The following is a 25,739-nucleotide window of genomic DNA, read 5'->3' as shown; positions in this document are numbered from 1 at the left end:
GAAATGAATAATAAAAGATGGTTTCTTGCTCTCACAGTTAAGTTGTGTGCAGCATTCGAAAACCAAGAGAAATCTGAAGAGAAGAAATCCTAAAGAATATGCAAAGTTAATGGCTCCAATTTCGGTACCATATCTGGAATTGATCGTTGTCAAAATTTTGTTGAAATTTTAACAGCATGTTATACTTTAAAGCGTTATATAACAGTTTCAATATCCAAAAGCAGTTGAAACCAGTGGATACGAGGATAATGTAGGACAAGTCTTCATTCAATTTTTGGACCAAACGTACTAACCTGTCGTAGTCTTCACGAATACTTTTCCAAAATCGTAAAGATGCATGCTATAAACATTAGATACCAAATAATGAGAAGTAAATATGTGATGATAATAAAAATAGGAAAAATTAAATCAAATAAAATGTACACTGTAAAGCTTGGTTCTGTTTTCACACTTTTGCAAAAAATCAAGTGGTGCTGAGTGATTTGTTTTTTGCTTGGAAGTGGTACCTCTCTTTTATTTGTAATAATTCGTTGACTAATCTGTGCAAATCGAGCTTTCAGAGCGACAGCTATCACGACTATGAATAAATCATTGTAATGCACGATGGTCTTTCCAAATATGGAATGGATCTAAAAAATTTCTGTAAGATCTAGAATATTTCAATTGGGAATATATCTACCAATGCTATTATTTCTATTACAAATTGACCAGTTGTTAACATAGGTAGCTCTCCGAAATGGATAAGATATACAATTAGAATGTAGGGTACTACGAACTGGTTAACTAAAAATGTCATGTCATTATAATTGCATTGTACTGCATGTTTAAATTGACTGTCAAGAGAAGCTGTGAAAAACAAAAGATTTGAAAGCTTATGGTTTAACTTGGGTCATCCAAAGTGAACTATCAACAGTTAACAACTTCACCAAGAACAAAAATGGTTTTATTTAAGAACGGTTCGCATTTCAATGAGTCACCGTTCTACCCGTGCCGCGGATTAGTTAGGTTATGTGTGGTCTGTGGTTATGTGTAATAAAATAACATAAAGTTGCGCCACACGTTTTTGTTTTTTTTTTTTGTTTTTTACAGCCACTCTTGACTAAATCTTTTTGAAGGCAATTTCTACTATTCTAACCAATCGAAACGCATGAACAAACTAATACGATTGTCTTAATTCTTCTTATGAGGTTCTTGGGGTAGCCATAATTGGGGTGCATTTGTTGATCGATTTGATACCAGAGTTTCATAATGTCGGGCCATTTTTTAGCTAGGAGGAGGAGCAAACTCGTATTGCAAAATACATTAGAACAATATACCAATTGTACTGAAATAAATGCTATTTAGTAAATGTTTAAAAAAATAATAATTCGTGTTGTACCGACAGTAAAGTTAAAAAATCTTATTGCGATCACACCGTACAGTGTTAAAATTAACATGAAGAGATTTAGAAGCCACACTAAACATGTATAGAAAAAATACCAGGATTTTAATTTAAACTGTATTTTTTTCGGGTCTGATAGATTTGTTAAAGGTAATAGTCCCCATGCTCTACCAATTATCATTAATATTTTCAAAGGATTTTGAATATGGTCTTGTGTTTTATCAAACGGTTGATTAGGCATCGCTATTGGGTAATACAGTCCAGACCTTAACTTGGGTAATGTATTCTCGTAGTTTGATTTATACATATTTTATAGGTAAATGTCGACAATAATATAGTGTTGTTTGGAAGAAAGAATGAAGGCGGCAGTTAAACAGGAAAAAAATCAACACAAGGTTAAATTTAAATATTGAACAATCTTGCCTGAACTGCTTTACTAGAATTATTAGAGAGAAACTAAGCAAAAAATGTACCTTACATGTATTTAATTTATTAAAACACACAATAAATAATAATAAAGCTGTCAAAACTCAGAAAACACCAAATTAATAATAAACGTCAAAGCAACATTCGGTCGTTTTCATTACTAATTTTTATAAACATAATTATACGTCTCAGAAATAAGTACATTCATTTTAACTAGTGACAGATATCGTCAAGAACAAGAAAATTGTTAAGTACCATTTTTTGGAAATATAATTTTTATTTCAGTAATTTTAGGAAACATTTTGTCATTATCTTAGGTATGGGCGATTCATTAGGGTCGGTTAAAATGTTTATTATTAAAATTCTTTTCATTTAATATCTACCATATAATTCTCATTTTTCTTCTCCACCGTTAGCAGATCACAGCAACGAGCGCAGTAGTTAGCAAACAACAAGTGAAGCAAATAATCCCCGTAGGCGGGTGACAAAATTTGTGCCAAATCTTTGAATAATTTTAATTGGATAACTTCGAGGTTTAGGAAAAAAAAATATTTAAACGGCACCGTTATTAAAGTTATCGTTAACTAGAGTCGTGATTAAATTAAACATAAAACGATATAGATTTATGCAATTATAACCTGCCAGAAAGAGATGAATTCGTCACCAAGGTAATTAGAGTCATGATTAAATTTAATAAGGGTGTCGTGTCTAAGACACGTTGTATATCAAAACTGATTTTATATAACTGTATGAGAGAAAAACGGCCTGCTTGGCCACAATATTTCTGAACGCTCTATACATCCGGTATTGAATTAGTTGTGAGCTTATTCAGTTCGTAGTCAAAGGAACATCCTTCAGTGTAATTTTTAGTGTGGTAAAAAGTTTATTTTCCGAGAAATGTGTTATTATACAGTTCAAGATGTTTTTAATTGGTTTTGTTTATTTTTAAAGCTGCTCATCAAGTCTGTGCAAGTTTTTCGAAGAATACTCAAATTCAGTGTCATCCAGTATACATCTGACAATTTTTATTAAAATGCATAATTAAGTTTGATAAAAAACTTGATACTGGAACAACGTTAACTCATAAGCAACTATAGCTCCTGCAACCTAAACCAATTATTATTTTTCACAACTTCTAAAGTCTTGTCGTAGTATTACGCTAAGTATAATCCCATTTTTCATTTTAAACAAATTATTTCCTGATAAATAAACTCCATCGAAATCAATTTGATGCAATAATCGGACTATCTAAAATACAGAGATCTGACAAATTATTTCTTAAACCAGCAAAATCACGAATACCTCTACGTTGTCAATAGAAATATTTGAGAAGTGAATGATGACGGATGGCTTCTTGCTTTCACAATTAACTCGTGTACAACACTCGAAAACGAGTAAAAATCTAATTAGAAGAAATCCAAAGGAATATACGAAGTATAAAGGTTCTTTTTCCGCACCAACTCTGAAATGGATCGATTATTTATTTCTAAAGTGAAATAAGTGGTTTCTACTTTAAAAGGTTGTATAATAATTTTAAAATCCAGAAGCAGTTGAAGCCAGTAGAGAAGAAAATAACGTAAGAAAACTCCTCGTTCAGCTGTTGGACCAGACGTGCTAGCGTGTCGTAGTCTTCACGAATACTTTTCCAAAATTCTACAAATGTATGCTGGAAAAGATTCACTTCAAAATAAAAGCTCTAGATTTAGGTAAAAAAAGTTTTACCTTTCTCTTATTTTTAATAATTCTTTGATTAATCTGTGCAAATCGAGCTTTCAAAGCAATTGCTACAACAATAATGAATAAATCACTGTAATGAACGATAACTTTCCCAATTATGGAATGAATCTGAAATATTTGTCTTCAAATTTTGAAATATTATATTTAATTTGATAATTTACTAGTAGGAGTACTTGTTCAAAAATTTCATAATTTGTAAATTCTGGTAAATGTCCATTGTCAATAAAATCTCTCACTAAAGCATAAGGCACTACAAATTGATTTCCTAAAAAAATTGTTCTTGTAATTGCAACATTGTAATAATAATTGTAATCACCAATTGAAATACATGCCCAAATGATCACTGTAATATTGATTCTTTTTGTAAGATTCCCAGGATAACCGTAGTTTAATTCCAGTTGTTGGTCTAGTTGATGCCAATATTTCATGATCCCAGGCCATTTTTTGGCAAGGTAGAGGTAAGAGCTCAAATTGCAAAATAGATTTAAACTGTACGTTAGATGCACTGAAATAAACACCATTAAGTTCGTTAGTTGTTTGATGGGCGTTATACCTAAATCGTAATTAAAAAAATTTGAAGCAACCCAGCTGTACAGAGCCAAAATGAGGATAATTAAAATTAAAAACCAAATCAAACAAGTGTGGACAAAGCACCAGGACGCCATCTTTAATTGTATCTTGTCGGGATCTTTGATGTTAATTAGTGGAAAAAATCCCCCCGCTTTACCAACCATTATCAACAATTTTAACGAATTGTGGATGTTATCGTGGGTTTCGTTAGGAAGGTGGGTATGCATTATTATTTATGAAAGCAACTGAGACTTTAATTTGGGTGATATATTTTTCAACCTGTTTTCAACTTAAGGAAAACATGTCTATAATCGCCGTAATATGATGTTGTCTCAAAGACGGAGTGAAGGTAATTACTATAATGATACAAGAAAATAAATACCATTTTGACATTGTAATAACACATTCACACATATTTATTCGATTTATTTTTCAGTTATAATCGCTCTATGAATTATTTTTCAAAATTTTTCCGAGCTTGCGAAATATTTATTGTGGAAATAAGCACGAGTCGCAGAGGAGACAACAAAAAAGTCCAGAAAAATTTAAATCACATGTACTTGTATTACGTGGGAGATTCTAATATTATTAATAAATGTTTCTATAATATACATATATTTTTTATACTTTTTTTCCAAAAAATTTGGTCAAGTCAGATCGCTTTCAAACTTGAACTTCAGCCAATGACCAAATTTGGTAACACTTTAATTGGATCAAATTTTCGTAAGAAAATCTAACTGGATAGTAAAATTACTAATTTAAAATACTAAAATATGTTTATCTACGTTTATTATTTACGTAATTATAGATACATTATGCTAGTCATAAATTACACCCGTGACTTATTATAAGTCACTTGTGATTTATCATAAGTCACAGGTCTTAAAAATTTTGTAAGCTAAGTGTTTTATGAAAAAAAAGCCCTGCGTCGTAGATAAAACGTCGCTAATAATGCCTATAATCCACTCTGGTGATTAAAAATTCGCCTGCGGCTCGTTTTTTAACTTTCACCCTCGTGGATTATGATAGGCATTATTAGCTCATCAAATAATCTACTAATATTTTAATCAGATGATTCTGTTTCGCGAAAGATTTTATATTGAACTAAAGCTAACTCATAAGTCACTAACGCTCCAGCAACCTAAAAAATAGATTCCTGTCAATAAAATCCAACCAAAATAAAAACAATTCTCTTACACTTAGAAATATTCCCCTCTTTATTTTAAAAAACCTGCATCCTGTGAAGCAGACATTATCAAAGCTTATTTGCAACAATAAACGACTAATCTGGATAAGAAATAAATAATGGTGAATCAACAGAAATATCTGAACTCTTACCTCAATGTTATAGATTGGAATGTTTGAAAATTGAATGATAGTGGACGGTTTCTTGCTTTCGGAATTTAACTGAACACAACTTTCAAATATCAAAAAGAATCTTATCAAAGCGAGCACAAACGAATATGTAAAATTTAATATGTTCCAGTTTATGGATCGCACCCTAAAAGTGAGCAAATCAGCAGGATTTTGTCTAAACGATGAATACAAACGTTAGAGCGTTGTAAAGATATTTCATAATCCAAAAACAGTCAAAACCGACAGTAACGAGTGTGATGTAGGACAGTTTCTTGTCAAGAGTTTGTACAAAGCGTGACAGTCTGTCATAGTCTTGACGGATTTCTTGCCAAAATAGAATGTGGGTGTTCTGTAAGATGCATCAAAATCAGTGGTGAAACTAATAATAAATGTATATGAGGGCTGTTTGGTAAAAGCAAGCAAAAGACATCAATCTTCCATCGTACAAGCCTGATCTAGTGCCTAGTGACTTCTTTCGGTTCTCTCAAGGATTTGTAAAAAGAACTAGATGATTTGATTGTTTCTTGAAGGTTGCAAAAATCACTAATTTGATGTTTGAAAAATAAATCAAAAACAAAAGAACAAATCAATATCAAAAAATGTCTTAATGCTCTAGCCTCAGTTTCTGCCGAACAGCCTCGAGAACATACTTTATTCCTAGAAATGCGTTTGGAAATTTGTTGAAATCTCGCCTTAATTGCACAACTCAGTATAGTAACAAAAATGTCACTGTAGGAAACCACAAACTGCCCCAAAGTCGTGTTCACCTAAAAATGTTGAAATGGAAAAGTGGCTCAAAAAGCGATCGCACCTCACCAACAGAACTAGTTCCATCACTAGTTTCGAGGTTATGGAATATTTATTGTGGCTTAATAAACGTCTAAGACTTCTTCTCCAAAGCATGACCAGTTTACCTAAAATGTGAACAGAGTATGCGAAAATTTAAGCGATCACGAAGCGCAACCTGCTGAAACGGAAAAATAGGCTACCAAGAGAATGTTGAATTTTCTTGTCAACTGTTGAGAAAAACCATACTTGGGCAACATTTTTACGTTAATCAGATGCCACCGCTGTATGATTTCAGGCAAACTCTTCACGAGGAGAATGTAACAAGTGGAGAGCAAAGTCGTGTTTAGACAGTTCATGAAGCGGACTGTAAAATTCACATCAGTGTGATTCCTTTTAGTGTTGAATAGCATTACCAAAACCGAAACTGTGAAAGTTGACGAAGATCCAGTTATGCAAAGTTTTAATTAAGATGACTACATTTATTAGCCACACAGAACAAGCATAAAGTGATGGCCAGGCAACTAATTGAAAGTGAATTTTTTCAACATCTGTTGGGTTTTTCAAAGGAAAAATTCCTAAGATCTTACCAATTACTAGCAATAAAGCGAACATATTTGGAAGTTGCTTCTGTTTCTTAATCGTACGTTCTTTCACCTGAATTTTTTTCATAATCGATGTGTATGTTTGTTATATTTAACCAAGAGGTGTTGTTCGAAAATTATTTCTACATTCGTTTAAAAAAAAGTACTCTTTTGAATAGTTAATAGAGCATGTAGTTCGTTCTTGACGTCGCCACACACAAATAGAAATAATTTGTGTACGGTTAAATCCTCTAATCCATCGATTACAATATTAATCTTTATCAACTTGTTTGTTATATACTTTGCTTTGTCTTTTTTAAGATTTATTTTTAGATGTTCCACGTAAAGTGCATACACTGTGTTATTTACATTTTAAATGAGATTCAATACGAGTGTTTTTTTCAACTTTTATTTTTACCACATTGAACTGAAAGCTGAATACTCAATTAAAGCCAATTCGTACGTCACCATTGCGCCAATAACCTAAAATATTTAAGTCAATAAAGATGCAAAAATAATCGAGGGCGTAAACACCGTTCACGTTGTTTTGGCATAATGGGACGCCATGATTTATTTTTTTAACGTTGGACACTAAAATGCCTGACGTGCGGACCTATCATAACATGTTGCTGAATTTCCCGCGATATCTGAGTATTTTTCTATTGCAAACTAATAAAACTGACAACAATGCACTAGACATTGACGCTATTTAAAAACATAACCTAATTCAACAGAAAGCTTTACTACCATGCGGCCTCCCATTATGCCAAAACAACGCAAATGCATTTTACATCTAAAATGGTCTCTCTTGTGATTTTGAAAAGCCCAAATGCTGTGATGGCAACGTTGTCGAAGCCAACTTGCATCAGCACTCTTGTAATCTGAAAGATATATTTTCTATTGGTGACAAAAAAACTAGACACTAATTACTTCCATGTTCAGCATAGGAACGTCTGAAAATTGTATGACTACTGAAAGTTTCTTGCTTTCGTCGTTTAACTGTGTGGCGCTGATCAAAATAGCAAGCGTCCTGAGCAGAAGAAACGCAAATGGATACAAGAAATAAATGACATTTTTGTCAAAAAAATCGACACTGAAAAAGAAATAGTATAAAAATAGAAGCGTTTAGTTTTTGTTTCAGAGGTGTACTGCAGAGTGTTGTAAATGTATTTAGAGATCCAAAATAAATTAAAACCGAGTGAAGAAATCACGATCAAAGATATTCCGTTGTCAATTTTTCCAACCAAACGACACAAATCGTTGTAATCTTCTCTGATATTTTTCCAAAATACTGCAGAATGTTTCTGAAACAGTTGGTCAGTACAAATTTGACAAAATGTTTAAAACAACAGTTAGATCTTCGCAACGAAGTTTTTGGTTGATTTGTTCAAATCTGGACTTGATGACGAAGCACACGAGTACAATAAAAATGTCGGAATAATGCAAAATGCTTATTCCTAATGTCGAATTCCACTAAAATTTTCTGTTTTTGTTTTTATTATTTTTTAAGTATTTATTACCTTACAAATAAAATTGTTGCAAAAACTATATTGTACGGTACGTGTGGAAAGCCTAACCGTTGTTGTTCGAGCATGTAATCGATCAGATCGAATTTTTTATACTTATCAATATAGATTTTGATTGGTTGTGAGTGTGAAATTATATCACTTCCTAAAAACCTCCAGAGAATGATTAAATTTGTCATATATTTCCAACCACCTGTACCTATTTTTATAATGAAATATATTACAGTGATAGTTTTAATATTTTTTAGGTGTCCGTATCTTTGATTCATTTTAGTATCTGAGACGTGCCAAAGCTCCAATATGCTAGGCCACTTTTTTGAAAAATAGAAAAAACTGCTTATGGCAAAAACAATGTTAAAGTAGTAGACACAACCAACTGAAAGATAATGTAAATGTTTTAATAATTTGTATGTTGTAATGAAAAATGGAAGATTACTAATTAAAAAGCTTTGTAAATCGTTGTAGAACCAGTGGTGGAGAGAGCTTATTAAAACAAGAACATTCACGGTCCAAATGAAAGCGTAGTGGACAAAAGCCCAAGATTTGATTCTAAATTGGATATTATTAGAGTTGTTGCGTTCTAATGGTAATATACCCAAAAGTCGGCCACTTCTGAACAATATTCTCAGAGGGTGATCGTTTTCTTTTGTCTGTTTGTGAATTGTCTCCTTCGTCATGAAATTTGCTAAATTTAAACATGTGGAAATATTTTTAAACCTCATTTGATTTGCGGTGAAAGAATAAATAACTGCGTTTTCTGTAGGAGTTGTTTGTCCTAACAAATAGAGTTATCGATTTCGTTTTAGTTATGTATGCCGAAGCCATTTAAACGGCAATTTTAAGAGATGTTTTATTGTCCTTTGTGTACAGAATAAACGAAAACACTTTTTAGTCTAGTACTCGTAGGTGTGTTTGTTTTGGTTTCGTATCGTATAAACGTTTTTCTCAACAAATAAAAACTCTTGATTTTTCTTTAACATTATGTTTTCTCCATTCTTAAATTTCTTTAACACAAAATGATCAGCAGAAAAATGTAATCATTCAACATGGCTTTTGCAGTGTTCAGTTAATATTTTTGTCCCGTTGTAAGAAAACCGTACATACATTCTTATTTTCAAAAATGTTTATTGATTATTCTACATAATGAATAGTACATAATTCAACGAGCGTGTAATAATGGCTTTTATCCATAACTTTGCGACGCGAGAAGTAGGCGATTGTCATAATCATCGAGGTGGGTAATAGCCATTACAGGCGAGTCGAATAGAATCCTTTTCCCACGACGTACAAATTTCATAATTTTCACTGTCAAAATTTTATTACTACTTCTTTTTAATCAAAGATGTACACAGACTCGAAAATTATTAACTTTCCAAGTACTCGTAATTATAACATATAAAAATTGAATTACATATTTGGAACTTTATAGTCTAGTCTATGTAATGATTTGAAAATGGGATTTTGGAATACACAGATCACAATCCAGCAAGTAATGAGTATTTACTCACAACGGTGGATAATGAATACCATTACATTAAAGGTATATAAGCACTTAAATATTCCTCTGCCTTTCGTGGTAGAAATATTGCAAATAAGGTGGACAAGATTAAGAGAACAGAGAATTCCATTTTAATGCTGCAGAAGATGTAGACAAAGATGAATATTGCCTTTTTTTATAAAGTAGTCCAAAAAAGGGAGGAATAATTCGAGTTTGTGAAGAGCCTATTATTCCATTTTAATTACTATTTAGTCATTAAGTGCATTTATTTAGGTTGCGTAAATTGAATAAAAATCAGTTCATAAGTGACAATAGCACCAGCGATCTGAAAAAAAACTGTTAGTCAAATTTTCCTGAAAAGCAAAAGTTTTGCCTTCGCTGTCATTGTTTCTGCTTCTGAACAAATTAAAGAATTCAGTGTTTGTTTTCCTTTTTGTAGTCAAAGCTTTAAACAATGACACTATAACAATATGCTAAACAGATAAATTATTAATGACGTGTGTTTTCTTTTACTACTTAATTATGTGTTTTAGGAAAATAATTTGGCACATATTTGTGTTTTGGTAGAATGCTTACACTCAAAATTAATCCTGGGGTAATCTTAAATAATGTATTTCCAGTTAGTGCTACACTGTCGAGTTTCATCTGCATATACCATCGACGAATCTAAAATCAAGCGCTTAAAAAGAAATTCCCCAAATATGATGATTTGTGTTATGTACCTCAACATTATATGTTTCAGATGAAACTGAAAACAGAATTCTAACCGGTTTTCTACTTTCTGCATTAATCCTTGAAGAAAAAAAGTACACCGCAACTAACCTAACAATCAGGAATGTGAAAGAATAGACAGAAAAGACCACATTTTGTTGAGTTACATCATTACTGTAAAATTCAGATTAGTTTTGATGTTTTTCTAACCACATTCCACCAGTGCACCTAATGAGTGTACGTAATTCAGTTATTAGAAGTATCATGTTTGAACCGTACGACAACACAACAATATTTGCAATTTTGTCGTTTAAATCGCTGCATAGGTTTCCCATTTCGCTGTAGTTTCTACGAAGTGTCATCCAGAAGTTAATGGAACTGTTCTAAAACAATACACTGAAGTTTGTTCTTGTTTTTGAAAATTGTTTTTAATACTTTCGTCTTGTATTGTTGTAGTGTTTCATTGATTTGTTGAAATCTGTACGATACCGCCATACTAATCAGAATTACAAAAATATCGATCAAAGAGAGCGCCATAAATGTAGAAATTGAGGGCAACTTAAATAAAGAGAAGATGTTGAGGTTACTTAAATGGATTAAATCTTACCAGAAATATTAAAACCAGGAGTATGTGATAAGGTACGTGAGTAAATATATAGAAATATATTTGCTCAACGCCTTTTTGGAAAGTAACATTCCTGCCAGTGTAACTGTCAGTAAATTTGGCAGTAGCGTAAAAGAAGTATTCTCCTAAAAATTAAGCGCATCAATCACATTTTTTCGTCTAGATGTCGATTCAACTCACCTAGAACTAGAATTATGTAAATTGCTGTAACCAGGATCAGCTTGAGTTTTAATAACTTTGGATATCCATAAACAGTATTGAATTTTTCGTCGAGTTTACACCATTTTTGGATCAATTTTGGCCACTTACTTGCCAACTGAATGAAAAATATTGAAGCCTGAATGGCGGTACAAATAAAAATAATTTCTCCTAAAATGTGAATAACACAAACGTGTACCAATCATTTCTTAACTGACTTACGTAAAGTAACATCATCGCTACTGGACGCGAAATAATGATACAGTTGAAAAATACACATGGCAGATGCCAAAGTGAATACATAGAGCGAATAAATTACAAGGCAGCTGAACCACGTGAAGCGTAAATCTTCCGAAGAAGAGAATATACCTTCGACAGGAAGAAATCCTGCACACAATAGTATTATAAAGAAAAATTTTAACGTGTAATGAATCGAATTTTTCTTGAAGTGAATTCTCTTTGACGAGGGTGGAATAATTTTTATCATCATTATCACTTGTGTTCAGATTGGATATTGATTCCCAACTGGCCTAGTGTTGTTATTTTATTAACTTGTAAATAAAGCAGAATAAATATGTACATAGGTGTGAATATTTTATGTACGCCTAAATAACGGGAGGTAGTTAGATTATTTACTTATATTCGATAGAAATAAATATTTGTGATGGAATAATGGAGCGGTGATTATAAAAATTAACGTCGTTTGTCCAGTTGAATGATTCATTTTGTAATATTAGATATTAGTTACTGCAGCACACGAAAAATAAATAGTAGAATTTGTGACATAACACTCTGGAATAAATTTTTATTTAGACACCCGACAAGTGCAAAATTGGGCATGTTTTCAAGACGTTGATCCGACTTGGACCACAATTAATACGTAGGCTCTGAATCCTTACTAAAAGAATTCTTTTCCACCAGTAAAGATTTCAAGCAGAGCTTTTTTGCAGAAATAATGATGAATTAAAGAAGTTGCTTAAAATTGCGCATATGTATTTCCAAAACCACTGGTCCAGTTGGCACCAAAATAAGTCGGTCTAGACTCTAGAAGTCTAGAGCTCCTACGGGGGTACATTTTTGCAGAAATTATCGTGAACGAAAGAAGATTCCAAAGGTAGATAAGCAGACATACAAACGTAAAGGCGGCTGTACACGTATCAAGTAGCTAAAGCAAGTGACTAAATCAAGTAACTAAATTTAGTTACTTGCATGGTGTAAACAACTTGTTTAGTCAAATTTGCTAAATCAAGTACTTGCGCAAGTACTAAATAAAGTTGTTTACACCATACAAGTAACTAAATTTAGTTACTTGATTTAGTCACTTGCTTTAGGTACTTGATACGTGTACAGCCGCCTTAAGTATTGTCTGTACGCCATGCAAAAACCATAAGGTTGAAGGTAGTTACAGGTGTCCTCGAAATACATGTCAAAAAAATCGGTAGATAGTGATGATGAATAGAAGTTAAATACAAAACATTTTTCTAGTGAAAGTCTTTTTGTTTTTGAGATATAAAGCGTTGAAAATTTTGATCGAAATTTCCAGTACCTATGATATTGAATTGAAGTAATTGAGAAAAAAGAAAAAAAGGTACTGCCTGGAAATTTCGAGCAAATTTTCAATACTTCATATCTCAAAAACAAAAAGACTTTTACTAGAAAAAATGGTCGTAGCTATTTAACTTTTATTATAAATATGGCAACTATGTACGAAAATTTATGTGGCAACTGTGTGGGTGGGGTCGAGTTTTAAGCCGTAAACCACCAAAACATTTGAAGACGATTTGCACTGACTGAAATTGCGTATTTAAAAATTCAAAATACAGGTAATTCCGGCCCGTTCGATGGTGATGAAGAGCAAATGAAAGTGAAATGGTAAAAAAGCTACAACAAAAACGATTACTACGCAAGAAATTTGAATGAATGGTGTCGAAAAAACGTACGAAAGCACTTTTACTTTTACCCTAACTTATTAATACCCTTGCCCTTGATGCGTAATACACACGTCGCTTTTTGTTTACTGTTGCCGTGCCATTTATTCGCGTATTCCCACTTTTTTCAAAAAAACCCATATTTTTCCATTGGCGCGAGAGTACGAGTTTAAATATCTCCGTCTATTTTGATTACAACCTGTATACACGGTGAAATTGGAATGCATCATAATTTGTAAATCATAATACATATATCTATGAGGGTAAAAGAGCATGGCAGAATTACTTTTCTTACGTAATTTTTTCTACTAAAGTTTGGAAAACTAACATATTGAATACTAATTTGAGTTATGAAAAGTAGAATATTTCCTAACAAGAGCGGAAATAATATTTCAACACTAAAAGTTCAATTTTGATCGTTTCCTGGGATACGTAACTTGAAATCTATCAAAAATAACCTCAAAATTTACTATTAATCAATGTTTTTTTAGGACTTTGCTTAAACTAACACGAAAAACGCGGTTCAATATTCGTGCGCTGTCACTTTTTCACGTATTCGGCCTGTTTTAAATACCTATTCTTCAATATCAAACGATTCACTTGTATCAGACATTTAATAGAATTTGCGCAAATTTACTCGAGCGACCAACTTAAACGCCTTGACAAACTTTGTTTTTATAAACAAAATTGTTTCTCTGTGGTAAGTAACGAAAGTAGAACAATCATGATTCCGCTTTTTAATTTAGAAACAATTACGTAATGGAATATTAAAAATATCCAAATTTGATTTATTTTCCAACTCCAGTACAAAAAATCACGTGGGAAATCCCTTTTTTTCCGTACACGGCAGGATCTATATTTTTGAATTGTATGAATTATGCAACCAACTATACCATTAGCTTAACGGGTAATTTATCAAACATTGTAGATTTTTCGTTTTCTTGGGCGTTTACCAATAAAGTGTAATATTTTAAATGATCAGAACCTTTATTTTCAAAAATGTTCCTCATACATCAACTTGATAAATGTGTAAAAATTTTAAAAATACAAAAATAGACATGATTGTAATTTATTTAACAATACCTAGTGGTAATAAAATGAATAGTGAATTAAAACTACAAATGTTTTTGTGCCAGTTTCATTTTCAATATGAGTTAATCAATCCTGCTATAAATTTATTGCGTCGCGTTCGTTAGTCATATAATGTACTATTTTTATGGTAAAAGAATGAGACTTTACTTATCACACATTACAATAAATTAAACATGTAAAACACGCATTATCTAAATTTGTTACACAAGTTCCAAATCTGTAACAAGTGCCAAATGGTCCGAGGGAAAGACGTCATTTGGTAACCCTTGATGCTGGGACAGTTCCTCTTCTGTAGGAAGTGGTACAACCTTGTCCACCTTAATTTTATTCTTTTCTACAAAAATATAATCTAGACAGTCTTTAAAATCATCCGTGTAATTAGTGTATTTTGGTTTCCCATAGGCACTTTCAAATTGGAAGTTATGAGATAAATCGATATTATTCCTAGCTAAAAATGAAAAAAAACTATAGTAAGATTATAAAATGATCGCTAAAAAGTTTACTTTTTTCAAAAATACGATGACTCCTTTCAATTCTTTTATTCATCATATACTCATATACCGGCGACGTTGGTACACTGTTGAAATCACCACAAAAAATCAGCCTAACTTTTTCCCCGTTCTAAAAAAAAAATAATCATCCGCCAATTCCCAAAGTTACGCAACTCTTACCTGAGAATATTTCCCGCACAGTGACGACAAATACGTAGTCGCTATGTTAACTTGCAGAATCCTCACAAGTTCCGCATCTGGATGATAGAAGAGATGCGTGTTCGCCAAAACGATGTACTCGTTTTTTTTCCACGCCAACTTTAAAACAGTGACTTGCAGCGAGGTAAGCTGTTTCATGAACGACTCCTTCAAGTCGACATTCGATTTGACAAAGTTAAATAAATACGTAAACGATTTGTTCTTAATTAAAGTGCTATAAATTATTTGGTGGTCATCAACTTTTCTACAGAAACGAGTCAAAGCTTACTTGGTCGGTAAATAAATGTTTTTACGTACTTGAAGCGGGATTTGTTAAAAAAACATGTTAAACCTTCAGGAATTTTATTTCCTTTGCGATGGTAAAAGCTTTGATAGCCTTTACTTTTAAATTCGTTCTTGTAGTACGACGTGTAGATGGCGCTGTCTACCTCTTGAAGACAAATGATGTCTGCTTGGTATCCTAAGCAAGAGACGCAGTTGCAACTATTTTTTCGCATTTTTTGTACTTTACCTGTCAATTCTTTTGCTATTAGTTGCTTCCTGTAGTCTATGGCTAGAGTCTGGGGGGAGCAATATGGAAACTGTTCTTTGGCTTCTGTATATCTATTGGACAAAATATTATAAGAGACTACCCTAAAACTGATACAGAGAGTTAAACAGGATTTTGTGGGCCCCTAAACCTACTTATTTTTGTCCAGTTTTTCCGTGGTAAACCTGTGTCGCTCTTCAAATGGACATGTAGGCAGAGTTCCCATTCTCTCAACTTTGTTTTCTGAAACAATCTCTGCTGGGGGTCCTGTTAATATACTGTTACAAGGCACACAGACTAATTTTAAATAATGGCCAATGTCAGCATCATCTATTGTATATTTGTAAGTGTTTGCTATTTTGGTCCAGTTCAACTTATCTTCTGACTTGTACCAAGAATACTGACACACACTATTTTCTGCGAACAACATACTTAACCGAATGGGTTGTACTGAGTAGTTACAATAAAGAATTAATGGTAATTTCATTTCTTTTACAAGAGGTGCATTCACCACAACAAAAAATCTTTGGGTGAAGACTTGAAACTCCATATTCCTGGTAGAATTGATTAAATCATGTAACACCATCTTTGGATTTATATGTTTTCTTGAAGAACTCTTTTTTAGAGTGATATTTATCTTCACTTCTTTATTTTCGCAATCACTTCTTTGTTCTTTCATGACTTTAATTGAATGTTTGATTTTATTCATGATGTGTTGCAAAAGAGATTCTACAGTGTCAGTCAGCTGGCGAACTGCTCTCATTTCTTCTTGCAATGTACCAAGACTTTCTATATCTACCTTTAAAGCGAACATCAGTTCGCATTGTTTGGTCGCGGTGAGTTCTCTCAAATATGCAGTTTCTCTAATCTCTCCCATTTTCTAAAAATTAAAAGTCACAATTGAGGTTAGATTTCACGTTCACACTAAATCGGTTATGAGCAGGTATTGGCCTTTATACGATAATTTTGAGTGCATGTTGCGTTTTGGAAGTGCAATTAAAAAAACCAACGATGCACTCAATAGTTGATGAAAATTATTGTTTAGTTTTCCCGGGATTTTTATTTTCCAACAGTGACAAACTCAGGACACCAGTGGCGTGCGGGTTGTTGATCTTGAGGGGTTGGCTTTCTAACATTATGTAGTATGTGGTTCCCAAGAAATGTGTTAAACGTAAAGATTATTCCTTATCGAATTAACCGTTATCAATCAATGCATAAAACCTTGACCTTATGGAACTAGTAAATTTTTTGAATAAGTTACCATCGAATACTTTTTTTTGCTTCTTCCTCTACCTATTTTTGAATACATAATTTAAACTGTTAAAAAGTTGTTGCAACGCTTAAACACAATTTAAAAGTTGTTTAGCGAACTGCAGATGTGGGCCAAGTGTAATTTGAAAGCTTAGAATTTTTAGGATACAAATAAGTAATTTAAATAAAATATGTATTTTGGAATTTAAATTTTTAAAACTTTACACCCAGTTTACACCTACACTTACCTTATTTGAATAGTCAGTTCAAATGTCAAGGTGGAATCTTTGTGATATACCTAATCCAAAACTATAATTTTCGTTTAAACTAGATTAAAACATGAAATTTTAAAATACCTAATTATTCTATATACATATCAGATTATGTTTTAAAAAAAATATGTATAAAATTACGTATTATTTAAAAGAAAACATTGGAAGGATTTCAAAATTAACTTACGTTGACACAATTTATCTTTTAAGACAGAGTTAGATAAACTATTGATTGAGAAGTACTGTACATTTTGATATTCTTATCTTCTATTATACCCTAGTTATCAAAAATATCATAATCTCTATATGTATACTCAATTTCATATAAATGTGCATCTAAGCGAGCCATGAAAATCTGATTTTCTGTTGGTAAAAGCCAAAGCTAGTGACTTTGACTTTCAAAGTTGCTTGCCCGATTTGACTAATTTTTCAGATTCGTGCGTTTTAACATTGCTGATTTCAAAAGCAATGTTACTTACGTCTTGAAATTGGAAAGATTGTGAATTGTACCTATTTCCGTTTGTTTTATTGTTATTATTGACATCTTGGTTCTTGTAATCTTTTACTGATAAGATGGTTTTCTCGTTGCAACGTGACATAAAAGTCATCAGTTTTATTGCCAACTCAAACAGTAGGAATTGTATGCTCACGCGGTAGTGGCAGCTTTAAATAACAATTTTTTATAAATTATTTTACAAAACTCATCAGTTCATTTTAAATTATTTTATTTGTAAAAATGTTTATTATGTGTTCTCGCCAACTCTGTACTACAATAAAGATTTTGATACAACCTATAAATTGCTGTGAATTTTTTTTATCAGCTTTCAGCATAAGACATGTAACGCTTAATATACGACTAATTAAATATTATTAAGTATCATAATTTATTTAAGTGTCATTTACGAGAGTGATTTATTACTTCTTACGTAGAAGACGTTGCAAATGATGTCTACTATGTAGACGTGACAGCTCAGAATTTACATGTATGGCAAATCTTACGTAGGTTGTACCGAGAATTTCTATAAATTAACATCCTGTGCGATCAAAAAAATATTACTCAAAATAAGCTACGAACAAAATAGTGCAGGTATGTCTTAATTTAAACATCATTCACGTTGTTTTGGCATAATGGGAGGCTATGATTTATTTTTTTAACCTTGAACACACTGTTTGATTTCCGTCACTAAAGTACCTGACACAACATGTTGTTGAATTTCTCGCGATATCTGAGTATTCTTCTATCACAAACTAGTAAAACTGACAACAATGCACCACACATTGACGCTATTTATAACCTCAAACTTATAAAAACATAACCTAATTCAACAATTCCAGTATGCCAAAACAACGTGAATGCATTTTATTTCTTTATTTGTCTAGTGGCACTAAGCCTTCGAATGGATGTGGATGGAGTTGCCTCCATAACTGCCTTCGCATTATCTACTTCCTCGCTTGTTCTTCGTGTTCGGTCTTCCGCCACCGGTGTTTCTTTCAACACTTTTTTTCTAAACAATTCAACAGTTTTTCCTACAATTTGGTAAACATTGTCATAAGAATGGTCGGCTGCTTCGGTGACACAAACAGGTGTACCTAATACGGTAAAAATAATTTTAACGAGGGAAAATGTTTATATTTAAGATGTTTATATATTATTATGATTTTAAATGTTGTTTTACATCGCAATAATGTCTCAGAAGATTTCGTTCTGTTGTGGAAACGAAGCACCTTTTCAAAGAACTGTTTACAATTCTACAAGGAACTTAACGCTAAAGTGACTGCTGTTAACCACATCTAGATCACTTGGAGACAAGAAAATTTGTTGTTGCTGGATGTATTATTATTTAGTGGCAGCTCAAAAGCAACAATGTGTTCAATGGTGTAAAGAATTTTTAAGAAATATAAAAAAGTACATATTTCAAATGTAATTGGTATGGTGGGTGTTTCCCGCATTTCATTACCAGTCAAAGTTAAATAATTTAGAAGTATCTATAAAAGGATGATTCATCAGGCGTGTTAAAAAACGAAATTCTTCATTTCATACTGCGTAACAAGCAAGGCATCGGGAGTTAAATTATTAGAACATATATCTGCCTTACAGCCCTGATCTGACACCTTGTTCTCTAGATATTCTCAGGAATCGATCAGATTTCCAAATCCTTGGTTCTAAAAGAATATAAATAGATTTGTTCCATTAGATTGCACAAACTGTTTGTATTATTTTGTCAACCACTTTAGGAGTCAAAAACTTAAGTTCCCTTTCCTTTTCTCCGTTTATAAAATGTCTTTGAATTTTCCTTGACATTGTGATTCTATTCTATTGTAAACAAACATCTATAAAGCTTCCCTATGAGAAACACAAAGGTGTCGTTCTGGTTGAAGGACCTCACCGTTTATTGATTTAATTTCCACGACTCCAATTATTATCAGTTGAAGGGCACGTCACACCGAAGAGGATCGTCCACCACAATCAATTTAATAAATGGTCTCACTTGCTGTAATCAGTATTGACCACAATATTCCCCGCACACGACAACAATTCTTCGTAGTATTTTCCACGCAATTTTATTTTCACCGTCATTTGCAAATTAATCCAATAATTTGCCGCATGTGTACCAATAGGTTAATTAGATTTTGACAAAGAAAAATTACAGTAGGTACCTACTTAATCTAAGTAATGAATCACACATAAATGTCGTCTCAGTTTCCCCGTAATCCACATTTTTTCAGTATAGTGGAGCACGGTCTCTTATTACTATGTAGAATATAGATAGGTATTATTAGTGGTCGTTAACTTTGTGACAGCTCCTACAGCTCCTTCGTAATTTCAAGTCGCAATTTGAATTTCAGGCCCGTACTGTGGACAAAGCAACTTTCAGCTGTTTCCAAGCACATCAGGACAAAACTGTTTGTCACAATACTGAATACAATGAAATCATTCGGGAAATCTTTTTTACTTTTTTGTTAGATGAAATTCCATCATTACACGGCTCGCGTCACACAAAAGGAATAAATTTTATGTGTCCGCCTCTGCTGTAAATTGAATGAACTGCTAGTTTTCACAAAAACATCAAATGCACGAATTTTTCCGCGTTCATTTCGCACATCTATTGCCTCATTGTAGCGTACACGTGCGCTCACAAAATGTTGGAGGTGTTTTTGAATTTCATTAATATCATGGACATAATAGAGCCAGAATAATAGACGTAATAAACATCATATGAACTTGTGTTTAGCTAATAGCGTTCCTGATTATGTTTGTATCAGATTCATTGTGACCAATTAGTTCGTATAAGTACATTGTTTATTTTTAGAAGGGCAAGAAATCACAAAACTTATCTGTTCTGATAGCTCTTTACAAACCATTAGATTAACGACTTCGTTATTAATCTTCTTTTGTTGTTCGTGCAATAAACTTACATCATTGTTCCGAAAATCACTTACATTTGATATTTACCGATAAACAAAGGTTCAATGTTCTAAAGAATATGTATTTGATTAAAAAAAAATATATAATTTGCAGCATGCCATTGTGTAAATTGAAATAAAAAGGAAACCTTGGAAACAGGAATATTACATTCTCAATCCACAGGTAGTTCATAGCTTCTTGTCGCATTTGTACCACCTGGTGCAACTTTAGAAAGGATCAAACAGGAGAATGCTAAAGATTTATTTTTGCTGCATTATCCGCAGTCTTATCAGTTGTACTTTGCAGTTCAGTAGATAATACTTCTATCTCCAGGAGGTAATTTTTAAATTATAACGTTAATATTGAAGAATTAATTAACAATATAGGGTATTTCACGAGTGCTGATGAGCCCGGCGGAATTGAAAATGCAACCCACAATACATTTTCAAATTTAACGTGGCTATTTTAAATATTGTATCGTTAAATGAATGAAATTATTTGTCACAACTGATATTTACGAAAAAGTTAAAATACGAAGAAACAAATATCCACTTTAACTTTGCAAATGTATTGTGGGTTGCATTTTAAATTCCGTCGGGCTCATTTTTACTGATGAAATACTATTTGACCAAAACAAATTATAAATTAAATAGCAAAAATAATATGTAATTAAAAATTTTAGAATATCATTTCAGAAGATTTTTTTTATTGACTGAAATAATGGCATAAAAATAATCATTTTGCAGCTGAAAAACAACCAAATTTCTAATTGTACAATTGAGGCCTTGAAGCTACGAGGGTGGTTTATATGACAGCGGTAAACAAGTGGGTCGAGGCACAAACAAAGATTTTTTTTCAAAATACATTACCGCAGTTCAGCATCCTTACACCACTCTTCATTGTCTTTGATGACTGTGTTTGTTTTTCTGTCAAGGGCAATAATTAATGAACTCACTTCGAGGTGACCTCTGTGTTTTTAAGTAGTGTAGAAGAAAAAGAACAAAAGCCATTAAGAATAGTAAGGCTAGATGTCCTGCAAACTTCAATATATCGTGCGATCGAAAAAAACAATAAATGGAGTGAGGACTATTAGGGTTCAGTTGGCAGTTGTTTGTTGAATTAGGTTATGTTTTTCTAAGTTTGAAGTTATAAATAGCGTCAATGTCTAGTGCATTGTTGTCAGTTTTACAAGTTTTTTAGTAGAAGAATACTCAGACATCGCGGGAAATTGACCAAAATGTTATGTTCATTTTGATAGATCCACATGTCAGGCACTTTAGTGACACAAATCAAACAGTGTGTCCAACATCGAAAAATAAATCATGGCCTTCCATTATGCCAAAACAACGTGAACGGTGTTTGTCTATAAATGATTGTCTGGTCCAGCTTGCTATGAAAACTTGTCAAATTTTGAAAGAATGTTTTATTTAAATAATAATCATTAAAATTTGGCAAAATTAATAGACTTTTAATTTTCTGGCACAGTGAACTGGCTTACGTGTTCAGTGACTGCATTTCAAAACAATTTATAAATCTTTTACGCGCTTGTACACTCACTTTTCACGTTTTGTTTGTAATCTTCTAAAAATTCGCTAAAATCTGCGATATTACCTGTGATATTACTATAAACCGACATTTTTACTTTTTGAGTAAATTCATGAATATGATTTATTTTAATTGTCTCTTAGCAGCATTAAAAAATAATATAGGTATTTTTAACGGAGTTGACTAATAGCAAATTCGGAAAACATCGCATTCTCACTGTCAGGTATTATTGAAACATCAATTCGGTAAAATATTCCATCACTCTTTAGTACAAACTATGCTTAAATAATTGAGAAGTGATCATTTCTTAATCGCCCATCAGTACAAGAACTGCTGCAATACAACGTGTACCTAATACACGCTGAAGGCTTATGGTTATAGTAAATAATATCTAATAATTATTGTACTCATGTGTAATACTCTTCAGTAAAAATATATGTTAAGGAATTTGTATATTTGTAAATTTCTGCTAATTAACCATTAAATAATCTTCCCATGGTCAATCCATGTTGGTCTGTTGCCAAAAAGTTAGAGATGGAGTTCCCAGAAAAGAAGCGAATGCTGTTCAAACATTGACTCATCCACGATCGTTAAAAAAAATCATTTTTTAAGGAAATTATACGACTCTGCTACTTTTATTGTGAAGGATTTTCTTGTTTATAATCCGCAGGCAATAAGGTGTCCGCGAAGGTTCTTTGCTTTGATCTTGGTTGATGTTTACCTACGCCCCAAATAATTAGGGACACCGACGAATAATAATAATAGTAAAACGCCATAAAATTTCGCGGTCGGGCGATTCTCGTCTCGGAATGATCGGAATGTGTAAATAAAGTTTTCTTACTCATCAAAGAATTACTTGGCGGCCATTAACGGGATTGGTGTGACCTCTTTGCGAGCTTCCAGGACAAGATCGATGTTTTTCCTGAAAGTGGCAATCGATAAAAATACTTTCGTTTAATTAATCGCCGTTTATTTAGCCGATAACGCGTAGTACGCCCCGTCGCTTCATTTATTCTGAAAAGTCCAGAGCGCCATCCTTGACCGGAGCGAACCCGCCAAATTTTTTTTAGAACGATTGGCATCAAATCGACGGCTTGGTGTTCCACGGGTGTCAGAAATTTGCCTAATAAAACTCGACCTAAATTGATTTCAGCCAACGGCGGTGACGCTCCAAGAAAGCGATCACTCCAATGGAGATAAATCCGTGAAATGTATCTCATAACAAACAGATGGATGGCCCACTTATCAAGAATCAGTTAGAGCACAAACATATCAAGTTATTATGTAAAACGCCGACATGAGCGACACGTGAATAACAATTGGCTCCAATCAGAGCAACGTGCTGAAACCTGTTTCAGCGTTATGAAACTGAGACTTTCAGAGTGAGGAGCGTTCAGCTTTCAAAGCGGACGAATTTCTACGGTTTCTGTTTTGTAATCGGCAAAGTCGAAGAATATCAGTGTCTTGAAAAATGGGCCCGGCGCGCGACTCGCTTCCGCATCCTGCCAGATATCCAAGGATTGTGTCGGTGTCGTGAGTAAACAGCGCTGGGAGGAAGAGAAATAAGATTATCTCATATATTTTGGTGTCGCTTTTGTTCCGTGAAAGGTTAACAAACTTGGGAGAAGAAGTCCGCGATAGCGCCGTCGGATTAAGTCGCAATAAAATCCTGGAACTGGGCTAAATTTGTTTATTTAAAGTATGATCGGATCCATTGTATTTGAAATAAATTACAAAACCATAAAGTTTTCATTGTAGGGATTAGAATGATTAATGGGCACTTATAAGTATCGCTTCTCTATAAATACTTAGGAATGACTAGCAACTAAACCTCAACCTAGTTCACGTAAATCCTCAAATATGTCTCATTTGGTGTCTAAATCGGTCTATAAAATTTTGTTTTCGTGATAAATCGACGAATCGCATCCTGCTTGGCGGCGCATCCTGCAAACTACTCAATCAAAACGACAAAAACATCAAGTTTGTTTTATCACCCTGTCACAAAGAAAACAAAGCAGCTCCGAAAATATCGACTCGACGTAACAAATTAAATATTTGTCGCTAAACACTTAATCAGCTTGAGGAGCGTGTCCTAAATCTGGACTGGATCTCATTAAAAAGTTATATTCCTGTGTGCAAATTCGGCACTAAGGGGCTAACCTTGACACGCCTTTCTCTCCTTTGAAGTAATTAAAACTGGGTTTTGTTGTAAGGGCATAAATTTGGGTCAATTAGAGCAGAAATATGAAGGCTGCAGCTTGCTAGCTTTACACACGATCGGGGATGATTGGAATCAAGGATGCGGTGGTGAAGAGAGAGCCATCCCAATTTCTGGGGACAATAGAGTGGTCTACTGGTAAACACCAAAGGAGAGATTATCTTGTTTTATTAAATTTGCTTAGGTGAAGGTTTTTCTCCGATAGGATGTTACGGGAGGAGACAAAAAAAAATTAATGAAACTGTTGGAAGGATGTTCAACGGTAATGTTAATTTCAATTCAATTGTAGAGATACGGTGCACCTGATTATTGAATGAAATGATCGAGGGATTGCTTGATATGATATCTATCCATTAAAGCGGGTAATTTTTTATCTCTACAATAAACAATACAAGGTTAGGAAAGTCGCAGATGACTGTCAAAGATAAAAATACATAATCATGGTTAAGTTCATAATAGTGATTTTTATTTCAAAAAATGTGTTATCATAAATGAAGCGATATTAGAAAATGCATTAAGAATAAGAATTTGTTTGTATGATGATTACAGATGTACCTAGTTAAATTAGAACAGTATTTTTTGTTGAACACTGTCAGAATTTGCGAATTTTCTCCTATGTGAACGGATTTTGATAAATGTCACCACTTGTCAAAACGAAACGTCAAACAAATTTTAAAGATTTTAAGCGATTTGGAGCCTTTAAAAACAAAACGAACAAAAAACATTGTATTCAACTCGTTCGTTAGCTTTTTTGGCACTCGTGGGCCTTTAAAATGCTCGTTTCACTCGGGATTTAAACTGGCCCACTCGTACCAAAAAAACCCAATTTACACAAGAACTCGTCAAATAAACTACTATTCAATAACTTGATTAAGTGATTTTTGATTACATAAACTTATGCAACCAAGAATCTACTATTGATAGGCAACTGCAGTTGCACCGTTTCATTTTGATGAATATTATTTATCACAATCTATAAGTATTACGTATATATTGAACACGGGGAAATATTTTGTTACATTCATGAAAACAGGGACATCACCATTACAAAACAGAGCACTTCAAAAATGTCATCAGAATCATTAGATTAAAAGTGAAGTGTTGTGTCTGGAATTTTGTTGACATGTACTGCTTTTATATACAAAATATTTTGCAGTTGAATGTGGCATATTGTTTTAGTATGTACATATAGAAGTACGATAAAAACCTAGGAACATTCTCCGATTTTATTACTAATTTGGTGTAATGATGCTGAAGTGCTTTGACGTCCTTAAAAAAAAAGTATTTTGTTTGCCTCCCTGTTTACCTCATCATGCTTTATCGTCCGGAAAATGAGGCACTCGTGTAATTTTGGTAATCAACAGTAATCACTAAAAACTAAATCTGGCAA

General features: G+C 33.0%; 2 protein-coding genes across 4 annotated transcripts; both read right to left on the bottom strand.

Moving 5' to 3' along the window:
- Positions 1–9,937: 9,937 nt before the first annotated feature.
- Positions 9,938–11,888, bottom strand: LOC138130960 (gustatory receptor for sugar taste 64a-like). The gene is made up of 8 exons (XM_069047690.1): positions 11,621–11,888; positions 11,381–11,569; positions 11,183–11,325; positions 11,011–11,133; positions 10,804–10,958; positions 10,587–10,749; positions 10,441–10,530; positions 9,938–10,189 (listed from the first exon to the last, which is right to left on the bottom strand). Exons 1-8 carry the CDS (start codon positions 11,886–11,888, stop codon positions 10,130–10,132), a joined length of 1,191 nt encoding a protein of 396 aa, XP_068903791.1. The 3' UTR covers positions 9,938–10,129.
- Positions 11,889–14,379: 2,491 nt separating this feature from the next.
- On the bottom strand, positions 14,380–17,408 carry LOC138130958 (2',5'-phosphodiesterase 12-like). 3 transcript variants are annotated; one of them, XM_069047688.1, is made up of 7 exons: positions 17,368–17,408; positions 15,813–16,537; positions 15,640–15,767; positions 15,426–15,588; positions 15,090–15,372; positions 14,922–15,039; positions 14,380–14,866 (listed from the first exon to the last, which is right to left on the bottom strand). In XM_069047688.1, exons 2-7 carry the CDS (start codon positions 16,532–16,534, stop codon positions 14,619–14,621), a joined length of 1,662 nt encoding a protein of 553 aa, XP_068903789.1. In that variant the 5' UTR covers positions 16,535–16,537; positions 17,368–17,408; the 3' UTR covers positions 14,380–14,618. The 3 variants fall into 3 exon arrangements, with proteins under 3 accessions (XP_068903789.1, XP_068903788.1, XP_068903790.1); XM_069047687.1 differs by lacking the exon at positions 17,368–17,408 and adding an exon at positions 17,157–17,355; XM_069047689.1 differs by lacking the exon at positions 17,368–17,408 and having other exon boundaries at positions 14,752–14,883; positions 15,813–17,118.
- Between the last annotated feature and the right edge of the window lie 8,331 nt (positions 17,409–25,739).

Source organism: Tenebrio molitor, chromosome 5 (genome assembly GCF_963966145.1).
Source record: "Tenebrio molitor chromosome 5, icTenMoli1.1, whole genome shotgun sequence".
Taxonomy (NCBI): Eukaryota; Metazoa; Arthropoda; class Insecta; order Coleoptera; family Tenebrionidae; genus Tenebrio; species Tenebrio molitor.
Note: the sequence above shows the minus strand (reverse complement) of the source record. Positions and strands in the feature narration are given on the sequence as shown.

Coding starts and splice junctions, on each gene's coding strand:
- LOC138130958 (XM_069047688.1), bottom strand. CDS start 16,534: ATGGGAGAGATTAGAGAAACTGCATATTTGAGAGAACTCACCGCGACC. Junction 15,768..15,812: donor GAAAAACTGGACAAAAATAA/GTAGGTTTAGGG, acceptor TCTCTGTATCAG/TTTTAGGGTAGTCTCTTATA. Junction 15,589..15,639: donor AATAGCAAAAGAATTGACAG/GTAAAGTACAAA, acceptor TCTCTTGCTTAG/GATACCAAGCAGACATCATT.
- LOC138130960 (XM_069047690.1), bottom strand. CDS start 11,888: ATGATGATAAAAATTATTCCACCCTCGTCAAAGAGAATTCACTTCAAG. Junction 11,326..11,380: donor TTACATAATTCTAGTTCTAG/GTGAGTTGAATC, acceptor CTTAATTTTTAG/GAGAATACTTCTTTTACGCT. Junction 10,959..11,010: donor TACAACAATACAAGACGAAA/GTATTAAAAACA, acceptor GTATTGTTTTAG/AACAGTTCCATTAACTTCTG.